The following is a 22,213-nucleotide window of genomic DNA, read 5'->3' on the forward strand; positions in this document are numbered from 1 at the left end:
GTTGTATCCCTAACTAATAATCATTGCATATTAAAAAAATCGTATCGGCCAGATTATTGCCCACATTTATATAAAATCAAAATCACTATTTATCATCACTACCAGTATAAACTAATTATATAGGTAGGTAGTATGTAGGTACCTACTATCTTACCGGGTACCTACCATTAGAGATATAGTACTTATTGGCCATTAAATTGTATTTTTACATTATTTTGATGAATAATTAGTAAAATAAAACATATTATTAAGTATTATATATGTGTTTACCTGTCTTATCGTGGCTTGCTTTTCTTTTTCAATAAGTCTTCGTTTCTGCTGCCTTTTTAATTTTAAGTGCATCTTCGATTTTTTCCCTTTATCCATTTTGTTGTAGGTGCTAGTCATAGTGATTGATAATAAAATTACGTATTATCTCTTCTCTCAAATACTTTATAGCAGAGCTAAGACTGATTCTTGATTATTTTTGGTTGCAAAATAAAACAAAAGCAGTTTATTATAACTAAGTACCTATTTATTATTCCTGTGGGAGCTATAGACATTCAAATGTTTTCAAAGACGGAATGTCATATGAGCTGCAAAATATATAAAATACTTAGGTATTTATTGTACATACCTATCTTGATTTATTTACGTAGAAACGGAATTTGTACCTATGTAGGAATTGTGCAATATTAATATTATTTTTTAAATAAACTATTTTTTATTCAATGTCACATTAAGATATAGGAATGCAACATTATACCTATACCTTGGGAGGAGTCCAATCTCTTTGATATACATAGATATTCAATAAAACAATTAATTATTAAAGTCCTGCCAATGAATGTAGGTACTTACCTAGACTGTATAATCTATTCTGTAATATTATTATAATGCAGAGCAGATAATATTATCTCCATTATGTAGGTACTTACCTATATTATAAAATTGTGATTATGATAATAATAAATTATATACCTAATACCTAGGTCGTACTATGTTTTATACGAGAAGGAGTCGTTAATCTCTCTGGTTTTATAATTCCGTTCGTATTGTTCTTATGCGTGGTTGATTTAGGTACTTATTTACTTTTTTATTTGTTTTTCACAGTTGACATAATATGATGCTATATTATTTACTTAATATCAAAAAATTGATTGGAAAAAATTTTGATTATTTTGTAAATATACTTTGTCTCAAAACTATTCGTCGTAAGACTTGCCTATTAAGTATTCCTAATATTGAATTTTTGTAATCGTGATTTTATAGTATGGCAACTCTGTCAAATAAATACAAATACAAACATCTTGTGCCATTTCGAGGTACATTCTGCTAACGTCAAAAAATATTTAAAGACCAAAAATATTTATTTTACAGCTGTGATTTATATGTTTATGAACTGTGCATTGGTCATTCAGTTGCTCAAATTGAGTATAATTTGGATTTATGAATAACCAGCTTCATGGAAAGGTCTTGGAAACGAATTATTTCACCTGCTAATGATTCAGATTCCTCCTGGTCGGGTTAGTTCAACTGATATAAATCCCACACGCATTTTTATATTCACAATGAGTTTTTTATTTGTCACAATGTTTCTTCTTGGTTAGAAAGCCCGCTGCAATGTTTAAAAAAGTGTCGATTGCCTATCGACGAACTCGATATTGCCCCATACATTGTCCACTAATAGAAACGCATGCTAAAAATTTTGTGATACTTCTTCCTCAAATATTTAGTCGACTCGATAATAATACCTATAAATAAGTATCACATAAGTTAATAGTATATTTAGTTTTTATTCAAAACATTTCACAATAATTCAGTATATGATTCCATCTACATCATTTTATTTTTTATAAATTTAACCTACCTTTTCTCATATATCCGTGTACTAAACCTGGTTACACTTTAAAGATGAAATGAGAAATGATATCCAGTATGTACTAAAATACAATATATTATTTATATCATTTCGAGGCAGAAAGTAACCAACAGCAATTAATAAATATTGTTTATGAGGTGGAAATATTGTAACTTGATCAATATTTAAAATATACTGTCATAATATATAAAATGCCTCCAAGTGGGTTACCGGATGGTACCTATTATGGGTTGAAAATATTATGTATGTATATCACTATAATATGCACTAATGTTTCCCATCTGATAGGTTTGTAATGAAAACTACAGAAATTTTACCTATATCAAATCACAGTTACATAATAAATACAAAAAATGAGTTCTAAAAATAATTAATTTAGTATCCATAGACTAAAGATTATATTATTTATGAAAATGCCTTCAGAAATAGGCTGGATATCAAAACAGATTTAAAAACGAATCCGAGTTGTTTTTCTGCCAAAATAATAATCGCTTTTTAAAACTAAGCAACATCACCTTTTATTGATTGAATTAACATTATTTGCCTGGTAGAATTCTATGCAGTAGGTAATCAACACGTCATGTAAAATGCTCTATAGGCCCACTCCAAAAGGAAATATTTCGAGTCACAGTTATATTTAAGCTGGCTCTCACATCAAAACTCGTCTCGCCTGCAACGTGTCGAATACGTCGATGTGACGTCATCATTATTCATAAAACACACGTTGCCAAATGGAGCTCCGCAGATTGGTCGAATACGACTTTTTAGTTTGAAAAAAACATTACTGTTGCAATCGACAAGTTTCATGCTTCTCGGACTGCGAGCCGAAGACGCCAGGACGCATACAAACACCTACTTATTGGTCATTCCTATACCGGCTCACCGATCGCCACATCCTAATATATATACGTTTCGAAAGTTACGTGCGACTGTCGATAGGTAGATGTGCGCGGTCATCATATATGCAACACTAGATCAACTTTCTTGGAAGGTTTGATTTATGGCTGTGCGGCAGACGAGGCGAGTTTAGATGTGAGAGCCGACTAAGGAAAATCTGTGCACAACTGCTTAATTAAAAGCTCCCCGGAAGGAACTTAGATCAATACTTTCGCCTTCATATTCCTTATCCTAACTAGCATATTTACGACATTCAAAACTCTTTATATTTTGCACGTCATTTGTTGATGATAATAGCAAAATCGCAAATTTGACCGTAACATTAAAATGTTTGAATTTATATTTTTAGATGAGAATGAGGAATTATTTAGCCCTGGCGCATGGAGACGATTCGTAATGGCTTCGAAAAGGTCTCGTCAGACGAACGACGATGGACAGGGGACATCTAATTCTGGCCAGAACTTTTCATCATTACTCTCCTCAGTCAATTATCCTAACCCATGTGATGTTTTGAAACATCATGATTACTTTGGTAATTGAAACCATCCTTTTTTGTTTACAATAATATTTTTTCAGACAAGAATTTACATTTTGTTTGTTATTAAAATTGGCATCTTAAATCTCAACTGATTTTTTAAGAAATCAAAGAAGAAAAAAAAACTAATGGAGGTTCAACTTCTATTATAGCATGTAATAGATCACAGATAGCGAACCCTTTTCTACATGTGTACCGAATTGTTTACAAAAATCATGAGAAAAATTTTTGACAACTTTGGTCCGTCCAATATCCTCATAATTGGATTTACAGCTTTTATCCATTTTTACATAAATCCTACAGAAGTAATAGATGTTTCAAATATTGGTAAAAAATGCACATTGTAACCATTAGTAAAATAAAAATATATTTGTATTATAAACGGTACAGTATAAAAATATGATACGAGGGTGGGTCAATAATTCCTTAGAAAAAAGCATTAAAACAGTTTTTATTTTTGTATTTTTTTTTTATTTCTCAACATAATCTCCTTGGAGCTCAATACACTTGGTTAGACGTTTCTCAATTTTTTTTAAACCGTCAGAAAATTAAGTTTTCGGAAGGTCCTCAAAATAAGCATTTGTCCGATCGATGACTTCTTCATTTGCAAAAAAACCTTGTCCACTTAGCCATTTTTTTAAGTTTGGGAAAAGGAAAAAGTCACTGGGGGCTAAATCTGGCGAATACGGTGGGTGGTCGACCAATTCGAACTTCAATTCTTCAATTTTAGCCATTGATCGTAAACATGTGTGAACACGGGCATTGTCCTGATGAAAGAGGATTTTTTTCCTGTTTAAATGAGGCCATTTTTCTTCAATTTCGTTTTTTAGCTGGTCCAATAAAGATGCATAATAATCCCCTGTTATTGTTTTTCCTTTTTCCAAATAGTCAACGAAAATAATTTCACGTGCATCCCAAAATACAGTAGCCATAACCTTACCAGCTGATTTTACGGTTTTCGCCTTCTTTGGACATGGTTTGTCTTCGCAATCCACTGCTTTGACTGTTCTTTCATCTCGGAAGTATAGTGGTGTATCCATGTTTCATCTACAGTCACAAAGCGACGAAAAAATTCATCCGGATTGCGTTGCATGAGCGACAACAGGGCTTTAGAGGCCACCACCCTATTGCGTTTATTGTCGACTGTGAGCAAACGCGGCACCCATCTTGCAGAAATATTTTTCATGCCCAATTTGTCATGTAAAATAGAAATGACGCTACCTTTTGAGATCCCTGTAACCTCAATTATCTCACTCAACTTTAATCTTCGGTCACTTAACACCATATCGTGGATTTTATTGATCATTTCTGGTGTAGTCACCTCTACAGGACGTCCTGAGCGTGGTTCATCCTTTGTTGATGTACGACCACGTTTAAATTCATTTAACCAGTTATAAATAGTTGCAAGTGAAGGGGCAGATATGCCGTGAACTAAATCCAACTCATTTTTTATTTCCTTTGCTGTTAACCCTTTTATATTAAAATGTTTAATAACAGCTCTAAACTCAATTTTCTCCATTTTCCATTTTTCCATTTTCCACAAGCAAATTTTTTTTTTAAATTTTTGAAAAACACACAACAACCCGACCAATCTGATTGAAACTTCGCAGCATACTGAATCGGTAGTGCCGCTGCATGAAAACAAACCGCTTACAGTACTAGTCGCGCCACTTGTCGGCTTTTCTAAGGACTTATTGACCCACCCTCGTATTATTGTCGTTTTTTATTCCTTTCAAAGTCAAGCTGTACAAACATGTTATTAATATTCTGCAATAGTTATCCAATCTGTGAACGCTCTATGTACGCTATTGCATACATTTATTTAGGTAAAATTGCATTAATTGCATTTTCACACTTAGCCTACCAAGCAATGTCGACAGATTTCATATTATTTGTGCTCGAAAATTCAATTGCGGGTAAGAATGCTTAGTAATAATTAGATTATTTAACCCTTAACACTCGAGTGCCGCCATATCGGCGGCATTAGAAGTTTCCCGTATTACTCGAGTGCCGCCGTAGCGGCGGCACCGCCTATAAAGTCATTTTTTGTAATATTTTCAGAAATTTTTATAATGCGATTTCAATCAAGTTAGAATGAATAATAATAGGTTATTACATTTATCTGAGAAAGAAGTCGGCAAAAGAATACTGCGTGCCTAATTTCAACATAGTATTTTTATCGGAATCTTCTCTTTTTTTATTCGTAGGTCGTCGCTTGCAAGCAATGTTTTTTTGTCACATAAATTTTATTTATTGAACGTTCCCAGACTAGAGTGAAGTGTTTGTCACGCATGATTTTGAAGTGTGTTTATATTTTTTATTGGTTCTCGCTAGCGCAGGGGCGTCTCGTATAGTTTACAGTTTTATATTTGAAACTGTTTTTGATGACAATACTTACTAGTATATTATGCCGATTCGGAACCTATATAATGTGAAATACTCTAATGAGTCAAATGAAAATTATTACGTATCGATTTATTATTTTTTGAGAAATCTTTTGATAATGTGTACCGCACTGGGAATGAGTTGTTATGAGCCCGAAACTAATTTAGGAAATTTACGAGACAGCCGCTTATATTACAAGTGTATTTGAAGGCAATTCATTTGTATCATATTTACAGTCATAATGGACGATTTACACTTTATAGCCAGTTCTCTACATACCGCTATTTCATTACGATCTGTGATAAGCCAGGATTACATATTGGAGATTGCTTTGTGAAATACCACACAATGAAGAATTATAAATAAACTAAAAATAAGTACAGTATATTCATTATAAATTTATTTTACAGAATAAAAAAAAAAAAAATTTTTTTACATTTTTTTCACCAATTAAATGTTTTATATTGAAATTATGCTTTGTGCGGGAAAAAGTCTCGAGTGGGTGGTATGTACCTATAAAAAAAATTTCGAGTGGAAAAGGTTAATATATTTAATTAACGTGATCGATGCGGGCTTAATCCAATGTTTCTTCACCCTGCAAAGGTGTTGCAAGAACCACCTATGCGCTATAAGCGATGGTGCCCACAGAACGCGTCGGGCGCGCGAAGCCCGCGTATGCAGGGTTTATTCATAACCATAATCACACGTCTCTAGCCGCGCATTACCCTTCACCTATGTAGTAAGCGGCCCAAGCAGCACAAAATAAATATTATTACAGCGCCTCTCATAACAAAGCAATAAAAATATTATATTATTTCGGGCTTGTAATTAAAATTTACGATGACATTATTCAACCAGCGATAAACTGAACACGCAATAAAATAAAACAATGACTTCTCTGTAATTAAATAATTGCTTTCCGCCCGTCGATCGACGATGCCTCGCGCAGCGTGTTTTTGCTCGCTGTGTTCAATGAATGGACTCATTGTATTTTCTTTCATTCGTATCGCCGAGAAGCGGTGATTCGCGAAAAAACGATGATTCATGCGGCGCGCGCGTATAATGCGTCGCCATATCCAGTGGGCGCTGGCGTATTTGATAACGTTGTATTTTCAATGATTTATGCGCCACTTGTAGAAATTTTGCGCGAGTGCGGCGCCCGACGCGTTCTGTGGGCACCATCGCTAAGGTTCACACGGAAAGAGGCACAGGACTTAAGTACTGAAGAAAAATAACACAGTGTTATGCTTGCCCTATGCTGTAATATATATTATATGTGTATGAGTGATGGTGAAGATAAAATATGAAAATGTTTTTAATATCAATGTTAATATAATTTAATTGAAAAATCCACTGTCATTTCAGGGTGTGACATCAACAACAGTCTACCTCCACAACTAGAAAGCTCCCAGCGAGATACGGATGTGAATAACCGGCCACACTCTTGGCCTTATAGCAATGAACTTCATCAAATTGCTAGGTGACTAAATTAAACAGAAATAATTTCTCATATAATATCATATAGGAAAACCTTCCTTTAAATTAAACTTTTTTTCTTACAGGAACCGAAAAATAAGACTTCTGAGCTCAGTTGGAGGAAGCTCTCTTGCCAGATATACAAATGACGGAAGTATTAGTCAAGTAAGTTGTCTCTCTCTCTCTTTCTTCAATGTCTATTTTTGACAATGTGTGGTAAAGAAAACGAATTGATTTATAAATAGAAGCTGCTAAGCCAAAAGGTTTTAGAAACACTGGCGAAAATGAGTTATATAATATGGGATAGATTAATAATTAGAATGTCATCTGCAACATTCCGAATATTTATCATCAGAAGTTATTCCGTGATGAAATTACAACAACTACTTTTTGTCAGGGTAGTTTGTGAAAAATACATGACATCAATAAAATACTTTTTTCAATTTGCTTTCTTGTAAAATTGCATATTGTGACTGTTGGCTGTCGATATGAAAAATTTTCTTCCCGAGACTAAAAAACTTATCATTCAATTTTTTCTTAGGTGAATGTTGGTCTAATTTCCAATATCAATCCATCCTCGCTGGTGAGAACAGGCGAATGGGAAGCGATGGACACATCGTTGGATCATTTCCCTGAAAGTATCGATGAAAACGGTGCCCACGATACCAGCTCCCACCAAGGAATCGTCACTACATCCACATTCGAAAATCATCATAGCCCAGAATCAAAACCAAATTTAATTTTACCGTATCCTATTACGACTTCTACTACTAATAATGAAACTCACATCATGGGAAACACATCCTCATCGAATATTGTCAGTAAGTCAAATTGAATTGTATATAACTAAGCCGTAATACATAGACTGTCACTGAGTACTAATCACTAATCAATCGTTATTCTGACACAAATCCGGCAACTGATAATGACATATTGAAACCAGGAATCAAATATGTACAGTAAAAACAAAACAATGATTCGGTTCGTGGATTGTATGCATGGCCCCCACAAAGGGGGGGCTGACAGGGCTCTGGCCTGGGGGCCCGGACTCAGGAAGGGCCCGGCGTGGCGAATCGACCAGATAAGTGGTTTAAACACAAATTCTCTCGAATAGTAAAAAAAAGTCGCCTGTGGAATATTTATCTTCAATATTATTATTATTTAAAATTATGTGGTTGTACGATACAAGTTTTAATTGTGTATCGATACACGACAACTCCATAATTCAAATATACAAAAAACACTAAATATACACATTAATTTTACCGCATACACTATTTGGAAAACGCTACTGTAGAGCGTCATACCGCCTTTATCTTTAGCGATAGGTAGGGGGCCCGTCAAAGATCCTAACCTGGGGGCCCGCTTCAGGATGTGGGGGCCAAGATTGTATACGCGCTCATGGGCTGCCAGGTTTTTAGTACGACTCCCCATCCGCACGCACACCATCAACCAACCGAATCATTGTTTTGTTTTTACTGTACACTGTCGCTTACTTGTTTCCAACAAAGCAAAATTATTTTGAGTACCTACCGATAATCTACGACCCACGTAAACACAAAAGACTAGCAGTATTAACCCTGTTACCTCCTGCCTGATTCATTTTTTTTTTAATTAATGACTTTATATACTTACCAATGCTTCAAAAATTTTAAACATCTGTATGTGTTCTCAACCGTGTGTAAAACTGTGAAGTAATAAGAGGTGACAACGTAATAGGTTTTTGAGTTTTCACTATCCTTCCACCTTCTTTCCTCGAAACAAACAATTGCAAAATAATACAGTTCAGTTTCAAGAACTACTGATAAGGTAATGAATATAATTTGCAAAAATATTGAATTACTTAAGGTGATACATCAGTGAAACGGCAAATAATTTTCAACTATAGGCGCGACGAAATTTTGGACTCTGCCATTCGGAGAGAGAACGTCGAGCTGGAAACACATCAATTTGTTTCATGATGACGACGGTCGTATTAATTCTTAAATCGTGTAAAGATGAGTAAAAACGTTACCCATTTACTTTAAAAAGAAAACATGTCAATGAATATATTATTATTGTTACTGATAGAACAATAAACAGAACATTAAATGGACACATGTTGGATTTATATGACAAATTATATTTCGTTTGACATGCGTCATTTGCACCCGCAATCCGCGCATCGCCTAGCCACGATCTTTTTAGACCGTGCCTCAACTGAGGTATAGCCTTAATATCAAAATGAAAATAATATATCTTTTTTCACATTTTCTCAAAAGATAAAAGGATTTGTCATACGAAAAATGTCATTTCTATAACAATCATATTAGATAATATGAAATATACAATAAGTAAAAGAAATTTGTGAACTTGATCTTGACACTGGAAAGCAGGATACATAAAAAATTTGAACATGCATAAATTTGATTTCAAAAGTGCAGGGCCGATGAATCGGTCCTGCGGGAGGTCTTTGCGTCAGTAAGATAGTTTGATATTTCGGTCTGGCAGGTGTAAAAGGGTTAATGGGATTCTGGCGTCAGTAAGATAGGTTGATATTCCGCCCGGCAGATGTAAAAAGCTTAGTTATGTCTTTTATTCAAACTAAAGTGACACGACTGATATCTATTATGTCAACAGATGCAATCTTAATAGTAAATAAAATATATTTGAATGATGAATATACTGTAGGACATACTAATAATAATAACTAAAATTATTTAAAATTTATATTATTATCTAATTATTTATAATAATCCAATTTATATTTTGCAGATTTCATACTTTTATCATTGTATTTCAATTAAAAAATATTTGAAACATTGTCAGGCAATCAGAATTTTAAATTAAAAAGTGCAGCATTATTGATTGAGGAAAGCAATAATTGTTAATTTTGTGTTTTTGTGGAATTGTGTCATTATTTTGATTTTATGTAACGTCGACATTAAATTCGTTTGGGCCTAAGTTATTTTGTAAATAATGTGTTTTTGAAATTTTATTTTAGGCTCACAACAGCCAGATGAATCTATAAGTCCTACAAGTATGTAATAATTATATTACTTAGTTGTATTCTTGCTTTTACTAGCGGTATAGATCTATTTCGCTTATTGATTTACAGAACCTACCAAACACTTGCCATTATGGAAATATCCTCCAAACATTGTCAAATCAATAATTATTTTTTTATTACAAAATTAATTACTACCAACCATCTAATTGAAATCTATTTTTAGGTTGTAGTATTGGTAAAATTAAGAGTACCAGAATAGATGATTCACTTCTCCTCTCTGGAACTGGAACTCCTAATGAGGTTTGTGTACATTTTATACATAATAATAATAACGTTATCAGAAAAACATGAAATGTTGGACAAAAACCTTCTATAGAGAAGGAGCCTGAATTTATAAAAATTAAGCAAGTAATGGGACCTCCGGTCTACTAATTTAGTTAGACAGGGCCGTACTGAGACATATAAGGCCCATTATTTCTCAAAGTTCTACTAGATCGAATGAAGCCTTTTTTTAACGCTTTCGCTGCTGAATAGATAATGAGATTTTAATTGCCCCCTTTAAAATGCACGTTAATTACATCGATCGGCCGTCTGGTCATTACGCACCGTGTGCGTCTTCCGCGTCCAAAGTATTAATAGTATTTTTCTCATGAACTATCCAGTTTGAAAAATTAAGTACATTGAACCATCTTTTCTCAATAATTTTGTCTTAGATAGATCAGTGGTTCTCACGTGAAATTTAACTGTGGCCGCACCAAATTTCACTTTTGTTGTGATTGAAAAAAATAAAGCTAAATTTTATTTACTAAAAAAATGAATCATTTTTTTTGTACAAGTCCATTTAATAAAAGACATTTGAACATTTTAGTACATATCTATGTATTTAAAAATAATGCAAATGGAAATTCCTCAATGCTCCTTTTTTCCAGTGCAAGCCGCACGGCTGTTTCTAAGTTTACATCTGTCAACTGGCTTCGATATTTGTTCTTTATGATGTGCATTACACTGAATTATCTTTCACAGTATACAGTAGTAGGAAAAATCGACAAGATTAATAAACCAATAATTGTTGCCAATTCTTTGAATTGACTTTATTCTCAGAAACGGACTATTTCACACATGATCTCATCACAAAAACACATTATGGATCATTTGAGCGTGGAAAGAAATTGAAGAATTATTGTATTCAACCAATTTCAGAATTTTATAAATAAATTTTTGAAATATTATTCTGTAAAGCGCTGGTGGCCGCAGCAAAATCCTCTGGTGGCCGCACATGGGAACCACTGTTATAGATGTACATATTCAATTGATTGCGATGATCGCATTGTAATATTTCAGCCAAAATGCATAGTATAATGCACAAAATGTAGAATCGAGTGTGATGAACGCATGTATAAGTAAAATCACATTCAATTTGGATGCATTAATCGCATAAATAAAATCACCATTGAATTTTTTTTTTTATAAATATTGTTTTCATTGAACTTGTATTGCCTATCGACTCTTCAGGCTTTTTAACTATCTATGATTAATAATTACAGCCTGAAGATGCCAAAGGGCAAAATCGGGGTCGCCGAAACCAATTGTTATGGAAATGTGCAACACCAAAAGAAAAATGTTAATAATAGTACCACATAATATTAGATTTGGCAACTAAAGATGGCACCATCTCCTATATAGCAACTATTCTTTCATTCGGATTTTAGTAATTTGAGTCCAAAAACCACAATATCATTCAATTCAGAAACTTCTTTAATATGATGATAATAATATAATGGATATGCACTTCGTAAAATATACCATTCAATCTCTTTTTGCATACATATTGAAGTCGTTCGTAAAAAGTTTATGACAAAATAAGCTCGGAAAGAATCTTAGATTCTAGATTCCATTAAATTTCTAAGATCAATAGCTAATTGAAAATTAATGTTTGTTTTCCAGCAAAATGTAACCATAGATGTAAAGAATCAGTCACCATCACCTTCAAATAGTAGAGATGAGGATTCAGTGACTATACCATCAAAACCGGAATCAAACGATAATCCGGCAGTCAATACGGCAGGTATGTTCCAACTGTACATACATCATAATATTATTATGCATCATTCTAAAAATGATGTATGGGCATTTTCGCCAAAGTTTGTACATTGCGTTTTTGGCATGTCCCATGACTTTGATTGATTTTTTCATAGTTATTATATTATAGAATATTGGAAAGTTATGTATTTTCAACATGCAAATTTATTAATTTACTTTATTCGATCAGTTAAATACAGCTGTCTGACCTGTATATATTTTTAATTGATTATTTAGATCGAAAGGTAGTGTGTTTTTACCATGTCCCACCCCTAAATTCAAATAAACAAAGTCTGATTTCGTCATTAATTTTGAGTGTGTAAAATTAAATTCGAAGTGTCTTCAATAGCTTACATTATATATTTTTGGAAAATATACAGTTTTTCCGTAAATTTGGAGCAATATTGAAAAAAATCACGTTTAAAGTGTGTCCCAGGATATTTGAAAAAGTGGAATTCCACATTCCGTTACCACGATTTTAGCATGAAGGCGAAAAATTTCCACTATAAATATGAATTTTTTTAATGTAGCAACACTTTTGTATAACACTGATCGCCATTTACAATTTAAATTGTTGGTGTGTGTCGGTATCGCTATCGGAACAGGTTGCTTTCTGGGTTGGTCATTTAAGAAGTTCCACTACTGTTACCACGATTTGTAAGGTAAGAAATCACATATTTCCATTTCACATACTATACATATGGAGCTTATCTTTCATACTACAGATATAATAACACATATCGCAGATTCAACAATAAAACTAAGCTAAATTTTGGCTTCAACCACTTCTGAAACAGAATCCGTTACTTCCATTCCGAAACTATATTGGTGGTAACGTATATGTGGAATGTAAAAGTAACGAAATGGAATGCATAAAGTTGGGTTTACATTGTGTGTTTCGTTCTTCATGGATTATAAAAAGTTTTATTTTGTCTGTTCGTATGAAAAACAAAAATATTTTCATTAAAAAATATAGAAAATAACCTGACTATATAATAAAGATTAAAAAAGTATGTGATATGTCTTAATAGGCAAAACTAGCGCAGATAAAAGTATGGAGAGATAAAAAAACAACAGAAAGAAAAGAAAAAACACCATACTGAAATAATTGCGAGACAGGCACTGGCTCTGTTATACTGTTTCTGTTATACGCCACCAAAATTTTAAAACAACTCCATACATTTTAGGCATAGAAATTTATAAAAATGTATGAAAAAGTATTTTTTTGTCACGTTTAACAGAAATGTGTACCCTATTAGATTTAATACCTGGAACTGTAGGTATTCGCGAAATGTCAGAAAAGTACGTCTTGATTACAATCAACCTGTATAGCTACATTTTATGTTGATGAATACAAGTAAATTTCAAGACAACATACAGTCGAACTTGGTTATTACGAGGAAGCGAGGAAATAAGCGTTACTCGTTATATCAGAGAATAGGTATTTTTAAATGAGCATGTCACATTACACAAAAAGTCGAAAATAAAAAATTTTGAAACCATAGTAAAAATCCCCGAAACGAGCATGGCATTCATAAACTACAAAAGAAGTTGTTTATTGTAATGAACGCTGGTAGGTATTGTCCGGCAACTTCATCTTGGCTACGTGGCAAATCTGTGAACTACAATCCCATCCAGTACAGCTAATCGAACTTCCGGTTTCAAATTAGGAACGCCCCCAAATTATTCATTGCATTTTTGACACTTCGTATTGGACGCATCTATCAATTTACGTAATTTGAAGCTTTTTATATTCAAAAGATGTCTAAAACAATACGAAATGATGTTCGAATTATTATCAGTAAACTTTTGATTTATTGCGAAGAAGAAAAAGAGTCGTATTTAAAAGGCTAGCCTATACAATACTTTCAACAAGCCCATTTTACGGGTTCCTGTCATGTCAGGTATGTCAAAATTCAGTGTTGTAATACTAGAAACATTTCCCCAAATACTGGAAATTATGTTTGTATATTATAATGTTATGTGTATCGTAATCTATTTTATTAATATTTTTAGACGTATAATAATTAAGTATAAATGATCATTAGTTAGTTAATGAATTGTCCTTGTATTTTTAAACCGATAAGTAGGTAGGTACATATTGTTTGAAAATTTATGTAAGGTGGATATAATTTAATTTATAGAAAATTATTTTCACAGTATGTGTTTCTACAACAATTTTACTAAAAATACGATATAAAGACATCATTTGTGAATTATAAAACATGTGATTGGGTCATCAATATAATATTGAATATGTTATATCTTTCACTTCTACTTTTTTAGTCATAATTTGTGTTCTAGTTATTTAATTAATAAATACCTGCAGCAATATTATCAGTTAATGTGGGTTCAATGATACATTTCCTTCCAAATTCAATAATTACGCTGTATTAATTAACCTAATATAATAGTAATAATTAAGAGGTGAAATTATTTGAAAAAAAAATTCTATTGATATAATAAATAATTAGACTTATAAATTAATGTACTTATAAACTTACTGAGAATAGAATTGATATAAACTTAAAACCTAATTTCGCGGGATATGTTTTCTCAAAAAATGACAACACTGTGAAATATTCTATTCGCGACAAGGGCGACTTCCTGTTGTCGCCTAAATAATGTTGTCGTACAGTACCTACGGACTTCACAAACCTTGGATTTTTCAACCATATGAGTGGATACTTTTTTATTATTGTCGGCGAAACGCCAATAAGGTAGGTACTTAGACACTTTAATAGTGTCATAAACGTAATCCGACCCCGGCGGCATCCTGTCCAATCGGATTTTATTGCTTAGGGTCGAAATGTTTTAAAACGATCGACACATTAACAGTATTTTAGCTCGGTATATCCGATAAGTTGCTCGTTATAACAGTGAATAAATTAAATGTATGGCGAAAATCATAAACCAAATGTCAACAAATGTTTCCTTATTACATCTGAGATCTCGCTATGTCCAAGATCGTAATAACCGAGTTCGACTATAATTATTTTCGTAAAAGTTATATACTCCGTGCCGCGCTAGGAACTCGCATCCGAATCCCTTGCTGATTTAATTTTTTTCATATATTGTTAATTTGCTTTAAAATATTTTTTATCTGAGTTACAAATAATATAAATGCCAAATAAAAGTTATGGTAATGTATAGTGTGTCAAAATTATTACCTACCTTATTTTACTAGTATTGTGAAATTTATTATAAAATATGTCTATTTTAGTGATTAAGTTTGATTTGTTTTGTTATTGTGACGCACGTTGAATATATATCTGACTATCAAAAAATTCAAAAAAATTTCATAAAACAAAAATTTGTTTTTATGGTAACATGTAACTTTAGCTTTACAAATTACATTCCGTTACCATTTCGTTCCATTCCGAAAATGTCCTCAAAAAAGTTGAACGTTAACTATTTTTCATTTGATTATTAAATAACGAAACTTATGTATTTTTCCAATAAAATTTAGTAAAAGTGATTACTGTCTTTAAAAAAATAGCAGAACGAACATTGATTGGTTTTTTCAAATACTAAAGGGAAAATGCTCTGCCATTATAGACATAGGGTAACGGAGTGGAACGAAATGTGCCCAAGAATTAAAATTCAATAATATTTTTTGACTATTTGTAGTTTTATTTTTAAGTGTAGGGTTTATTTAATTTAATAGAGCTCTTTTAACTGATAAAAAGTGTCTCATTCATGTTTTATAAGCTTAGTTTCCTAGTCATGGAACGGAAACTTATTATGCCAAATTTCATAATAAAAATGATATAAATATTGTATTAATCAATATTTTGCTGAAAAATTGCTATCACCAATTCAGCAATAGAACAAGGAATCTGCTAGCTATATAAAAATGGTTAATTTGAGTGAAAAAATAATATTACCCAAATTTCAAACATGTACAAACTTTGGCGAAAATGCCCGTATGTAAATAATACTTACATAAACCAGTTATCCAAAATCACTTTTCCACATACTAAACTTCTGTTTGATGGTCATAAATTTAATGCAATATTTTGAAATATCACATCCAGAATTCTTTGCACACGCACGCAATATTAAATTAGAGGGAACATTGGCCAGGTCCCAGAGTTACATCATTTGATTGTAAATGCCAATTTTTTACATTGATAAAATTATCTTTAATTAAATTTATTTACAAATTGATGTTTTGGAATTTCAGCTATTAATCAGCCTTCAGAGTCACCTGAAAAGGTTGACGATGCTCACAGGGAGAATGATAAATTACCCGAAACACGGCCAGACTCACTCAATGAGGTTATTCAATATACATATTATTATTTAATAAGTATTAAACCTAGATCTACCAGTATAAGTTGTCCACTGAGTGGGAACGCGTCATGGATTTGGCATATCATTCAATAGTTTGTATTATACTGTAATGAGTACAAATTCGAACAGCAGACAATTTATATTGGTATGTGTAAATCTATACAATCATGCTAATTTGTGTTCTTCAACATGCTGCAGGATTTGTGAATTCACTACATTCCACTATGTCAATAGTATTGATGTATTGAAATGTAGTAAAATCAGAAAATATAGCAAACTGTGCACCACAGTGTCCTGGAGGGCAATTTTTGAATCTAAACTATTTGAGCAGCCTGCTTCGATTTTTACAACCGCAAACTACAGTTCCAGCAGCATTTTTCGGATCTTGATACATCTATAGAAGACATTTCTAGATTTCAAAATCCATTTGACGAGCTTCTATCTAACCTTCAATTAATTGGAAGTGAAGTGATTGATCTGATGCTAAAAGACAAATTTCATTTCTTGATTCCAACTAGGTTCTATGAATGTCTGATAAGATGATTATTTTCAACTAAGATCATAATGTACTTTTCTCTTTCTAAGTACCTATTGGAGTTTTTTTTTTATTTCATTTATAGTAGAATAATATTGTTTTGGAGTATGTAGTATTAATTTATTTATTTATTTGCAATTACAATTTTTAAATCACTTAATTCCTTTTGGCTGTCCAAGAAAAAATACGAAGTTCATAAAGGAAACACCAATTTTTTTTTTTTTCATTATTTTATTCATGTTTTTGTTTGTATTTCTGTTATGTTTTGTTTGTTTATTATAATCATTTAATTTTGGTGCATTACGTTAGTGGTAGGTACGTTAATTCTTATTGGCTTTCTGTAGGGTTATCACTTACACCCAAATTGGAAAATCGTAACTCTGTTCACAATCATCTATGAAGAACACCCTTTTGCCAGTCTGTAGATATTTTTTTTTGTAAACCTAATCTCAAATATTTAACTCAAAATGTTACTTACGCCGCCCTTTTGGCTTGGAGCAGTTGATATTCTCGGGAATTCATAACTATACTTGGTATCACCGACCTGTGTGAATCACATTTTCAATGCTGAAATACTCATAGGTACGTAAAATCTCAATACAGGTTGGTGTTAATCATTGGAGTACTAACTTTAGCCTCAAAACTTACAGTAAAACCTCGTTAATACGAATTCCACAGGACCGAAAATCGAATTACAAATTATGAAATGTATGGGGGAAATATTAAAATTTTGAAGAAAAAAAAAATTTGATTTTCATTAATATCGTTTATGATCATAGATGTGCCTACCACATTTCCGGTTCCGTGTGTGTTTAATGGGTCATAAAATGTCAGGATTATTTTTATTACTTTCTTAAAATAAGTAATTTATGATGTTTTAAAAAGTTTCTCACAATTTTCAATGACTAGCTCAAGAAATAGTGTACTTTATTACGATTTATTGAATATTTTTATATGTCAAAACCTTTGCATCGATTGGCGACAGACCAGGCAGGTTGACGGAAACCCTGAGTAGTGCTCACCCAGGGTTGTCAGACTCCTGAAATTGACACAAATTGTAATTTTTCTTGAAGGTTCTGTTGGGTTTATTGGAGTGTCCAGTGTGCTGGGAAGTGATGTCTCCACCAATCCACCAGTGCCGACGTGGCCATCTTCTGTGTGTGTCTTGTCGGGCGCGGCTCTCTGCGTGCCCTACTTGCAGGACGTCCTTCACATCCGCCCGCAATCTCGCCATGGAAAAGGTCACTTTAATTATTTACACATTGCATGTTTGAATTGTTCAGTTATCCCCAATCTCTCACATTGTAGCATTTATTACCTTCATAATACATATCTTTGGTCTTTGGTAAAGTACAAAATTGGTAAATCTAGATTGGGATTTAGGAAATGCATGAGTTGCAAAATCATACGAATTTCTCCACAACACCAAATCGACTGACCTCAATTGCACGATATAATATGGTTTCTTAAATCTTAATTTGTTTATAATAATTAATAATATAAAGATGCATATTTTCTTCATTATTTTCGTGCTGGATCAAATATTCATTAGAATGCTTTCTTTTTTGAGTGAAAACATAGATTTTTTAAGTTACGTTTTTGTAATTTTCTTATTAGGTACAATTATTGTAATTAAACCCATGAAAAATTTGACTGCAAATTAACATCCAATGTCTATGCTCCGTCTAGCTTCACAGCCAGAAATGCTCAAAATGAGAAATGGTCGATTCTACACCCTATTTAATATTATAGTCTCAGAATAATAACTAATTGATGTATTATCGACATACTTAGAAGTAAATCAAAAAGTAAAATAGCTACCTATATCAAAAGTTAAATATTATTATATACGAGGGTTGTCCAAGACTTGCTCATAAGTTTGGTGGATGTACGTGGCAGTAAAGAACTAGGGACTGAGAAGAGTGGACAGAGCTAGAGGAGGTCTTCATCCAGCAGTGGATCGACCCCAACTGATGATGATGAAATATTATTATGATATATGAAGTTAATAGGTATAAATAACCAGAGGATTATCGCTTTTATTTCTTCAAATCTCAATGCAAATTCTAGATATTATATTCGCGATGAGTTATAAAATAACCTCAGATGAATGAATTAATAAACAAGTGATTTTAAAAAATATTTATTATTCACATAAGCACATGTCTTTCAAAAGATTCATATTATTTTGTTTTATTCCAAGATGTCTGTTATGAAAACAAATGGAAAACTGTCAGTGGTGGAGTACTGTATGCAATAACAGTGACAATAATTACATGCCTCAATGTAATTCATAGTGCAAAATTTTCATTATGTGTCATCAATGTGACCATTTACTTCGAATAATGCTCTAGTACTCTGATAGTTTTCCATTAAAAATAAGCTCTTGTTTACAAATTCATAGCATTTCACAGGAACCAAAATTTTTTAATGACATGCAATTCAGTGGAAAATAATGCATTATATTATTATAAACCATTATTAATTGATATAATATCATGAGGATATGTTTTTAGCTAAATTCACATAGGTTTGACCCAATAGTTTTTGAATCGTGCCCATTCATCGGTATGAATTGGCGTGCAGCCCATCTATAGGAAAAAAAACATAGAGACGACAAAGAAAATCGTATCTTCGTCTCACTTCCTCTTTTAACGCTAGATGGGATCATTATTATTATCGAGTTTTTTTATTATTTAATTTCAACGCTCCTTTTTTGCTAAATCAGTCAAATACCAATCAAAAATCATTATAATAATGTCAATAAGAGATTACACTAAAAGTATTAATGTGATGACACGCAGTAGGTACAACACGTATCAAATAATTTTTCAACCAGCGCTTCGTGTTTAATCGTCATTACATATCTCAAAACATAGATTTCAGGATAACGTTATAATTTTCCGGAATGTTTAATTTTAGTATATTTTACCAGTATAATACCAATATCAAAGATGTTCTGCAATCTTATACCTATCAAGTCTTGTAATATACTAGTAACTAGTATAATAGTGCGATATACTCCCTTTGTATTGGTGTAAACTGTGTTATAGAAACGTTTGTTCATTTACAGGTAGCAGAAAAGCTGAAGTATCCGTGTAAAAACAGTGCATCTGGATGCTCTATCTTAGTATTGCTGTGCGAAAAGAGAGAGCACGAAGCGAACTGTCCGCACCGCCTGTACGCGTGCCTGAGTCCTTTCTGCGTTCCACGCTGGTCCTCAAAACTCTCTGCTTTACTTCGACATTATGAACTTCTCCATCCTCTTATGATGCTCCATGGCACTTCACATGAAATAGAAATATCCTATGACTATTGCCGCAAACCCTCATCTTTGGATTGGATACTTGTGGCGTTCGATGAAATCTTCAGAGTCAACGTTCTCCTGCTGCCCACCGGGGACCTTTACGGTTGCGTGCAATATGTTGGACCACAAAAAATTTCTAGAAAATACATCTACGAACTGACAACGGAAATACCCCACTACGTTTTCAGAAGGATCAGATTCGAGAGGACAACGCACTCTGATCAGACCAAGATAGAAAAGTACTACGATAATAAAGACTCATTTTTCATATCGGCCAACTGGACCAAACAGTTTCTGACTGAGAATAAAGGGACAAAGACTGTGAGGAAATTCAAACTGTCTGTTTCAGTACGTAAGGCATAAAAGTCCCGATATGGAATATGTGAATAAATTAGTACTACGATGCAACCGTAATAATATTTGCCTCAATTGTATTAGCATTCTTCATACATTCAATATGGATTTATGATCTTAAATAATTGACTAGAAGTCATTATGCTTTACAGTTTCTCGCCTTTAATTATCCTGAGTTAGGCATTGCATCTAAATTCTCAGATATACATTTTAATCTGAACAGGCTCCTTCAGAACCACTTTATCAATTCTAATGCTACTATGCAACTGACAAAAATAATCAAACACCATATTACTTCAATGGTAATAATATGTACCTTTATTAAAATCAACATAATGTCAAGGCATCTTGACCTATTTTACATACCCCAAAGAAAACATCTAACAGCCGAATGCAGAGATGGTATCGTTAAGTTAGTTTGAGACGTTCTTATTATTAAAACGTTGCTTGTTTTTCTCTCTGTCATGTCACCGATTTTGGCAGCATGTAGTTGAGCATTGCTAAACACCACTATGACTATGCAATTGGCCTTTAAAAGTTTTGTTAAAATTTTAATAGCAATCATTGATTAATGGTTTCAATAGTTTTCTTTTACTCCAGATCCGCTTCAGGCAGAGCATGGTTACCATATTGTAAACGTATCTTGATGTTATACTTTTACAATGGATTATTTGCATTACCCATTTTCTTGTGAGAAAGACAATACAGTAAAACCCCGTTAATTTGAAATTGACAGGATGGACCGAAATTTCTAAAAAAAATCAAATTAAGGAATATACAATGAATGTATGGCAAAAAAGAGTAAAACTTAAAAAAAGTTTTTTTTGTTCAATTTTGTAAAATTATTCAAAATCACTATGAATGGAATATGAATTTTCACGACAATTTCAATTTGTGGCGAATTTCGAATTATCTGTGTTCATATTAATGGGGTTTTTTTTTTACTGATACCATATTAAGTGTTTTATCCTTTCATCAAATCCAACATTTTATTTTTCACATCTTTTTCCTGGATTTCGTTGAATAATTTTATAAAATGTGGCATTTATTTATATGTAGTTTTCTGACTGGTTTGCTATGACTGCTTTCATCATTATTTGAATAAAACTTGCCAATATATATGTCTTTGTGAGAAGCTAATAAAATGTTCGTACACAGGAACCAAAGTCTATATTATGGAGACTATAACGATCAATGTGATAATTTAATAAGGCAGTATCTTTGGGTTATTCACCATCAAACAATTAATAGCTGTCACTGTCAGGTCATGTAAACTTTTGTACTAAAGTTATTTTAAGACTACGAAGAATAGCCATTAGAGTATAGACCCATATCTTAAATCGGTTTTTATTATAATTTAGTATGTATACACACCTAATTCATGAGTAGAATATATATTTTATTGTCTATTCATGATAGTGAAAGCAGCCATTAGTAGAATATAATGTGTGATTGTATAATACTTAAAAAAACAAATAAATATGTTTCAAACATACAAA

General features: G+C 32.5%; 1 protein-coding gene across 1 annotated transcript; it reads left to right on the forward strand.

Moving 5' to 3' along the window:
- Nucleotides 1–1,291: 1,291 nt before the first annotated feature.
- Nucleotides 1,292–22,213, forward strand: LOC147067777 (uncharacterized). Its single transcript, XM_085952262.1, has 11 exons — nucleotides 1,292–1,505; nucleotides 3,108–3,290; nucleotides 7,044–7,158; nucleotides 7,241–7,319; nucleotides 7,696–7,975; nucleotides 10,138–10,173; nucleotides 10,367–10,443; nucleotides 12,088–12,208; nucleotides 16,409–16,503; nucleotides 18,127–18,294; nucleotides 20,127–22,213. The coding sequence occupies exons 1-11, from the start codon at nucleotides 1,445–1,447 to the stop codon at nucleotides 20,721–20,723; spliced, it is 1,812 nt and encodes a 603-aa protein (XP_085808388.1). The 5' UTR covers nucleotides 1,292–1,444; the 3' UTR covers nucleotides 20,724–22,213.

The sequence above is a fragment of the Rhyacophila brunnea genome, unplaced genomic scaffold (assembly GCF_057557595.1).
Source record: "Rhyacophila brunnea isolate RB1 unplaced genomic scaffold, BYU_Rbru_1.0 scaffold_3, whole genome shotgun sequence".
Lineage (NCBI taxonomy): Eukaryota > Metazoa > Arthropoda > Insecta > Trichoptera > Rhyacophilidae > Rhyacophila > Rhyacophila brunnea.

Coding starts and splice junctions, on each gene's coding strand:
- LOC147067777 (XM_085952262.1), top strand. CDS start 1,445: ATGGAAAGGTCTTGGAAACGAATTATTTCACCTGCTAATGATTCAGAT. Junction 3,291..7,043: donor GAAACATCATGATTACTTTG/GTAATTGAAACC, acceptor CTGTCATTTCAG/GGTGTGACATCAACAACAGT. Junction 7,320..7,695: donor ATGACGGAAGTATTAGTCAA/GTAAGTTGTCTC, acceptor ATTTTTTCTTAG/GTGAATGTTGGTCTAATTTC.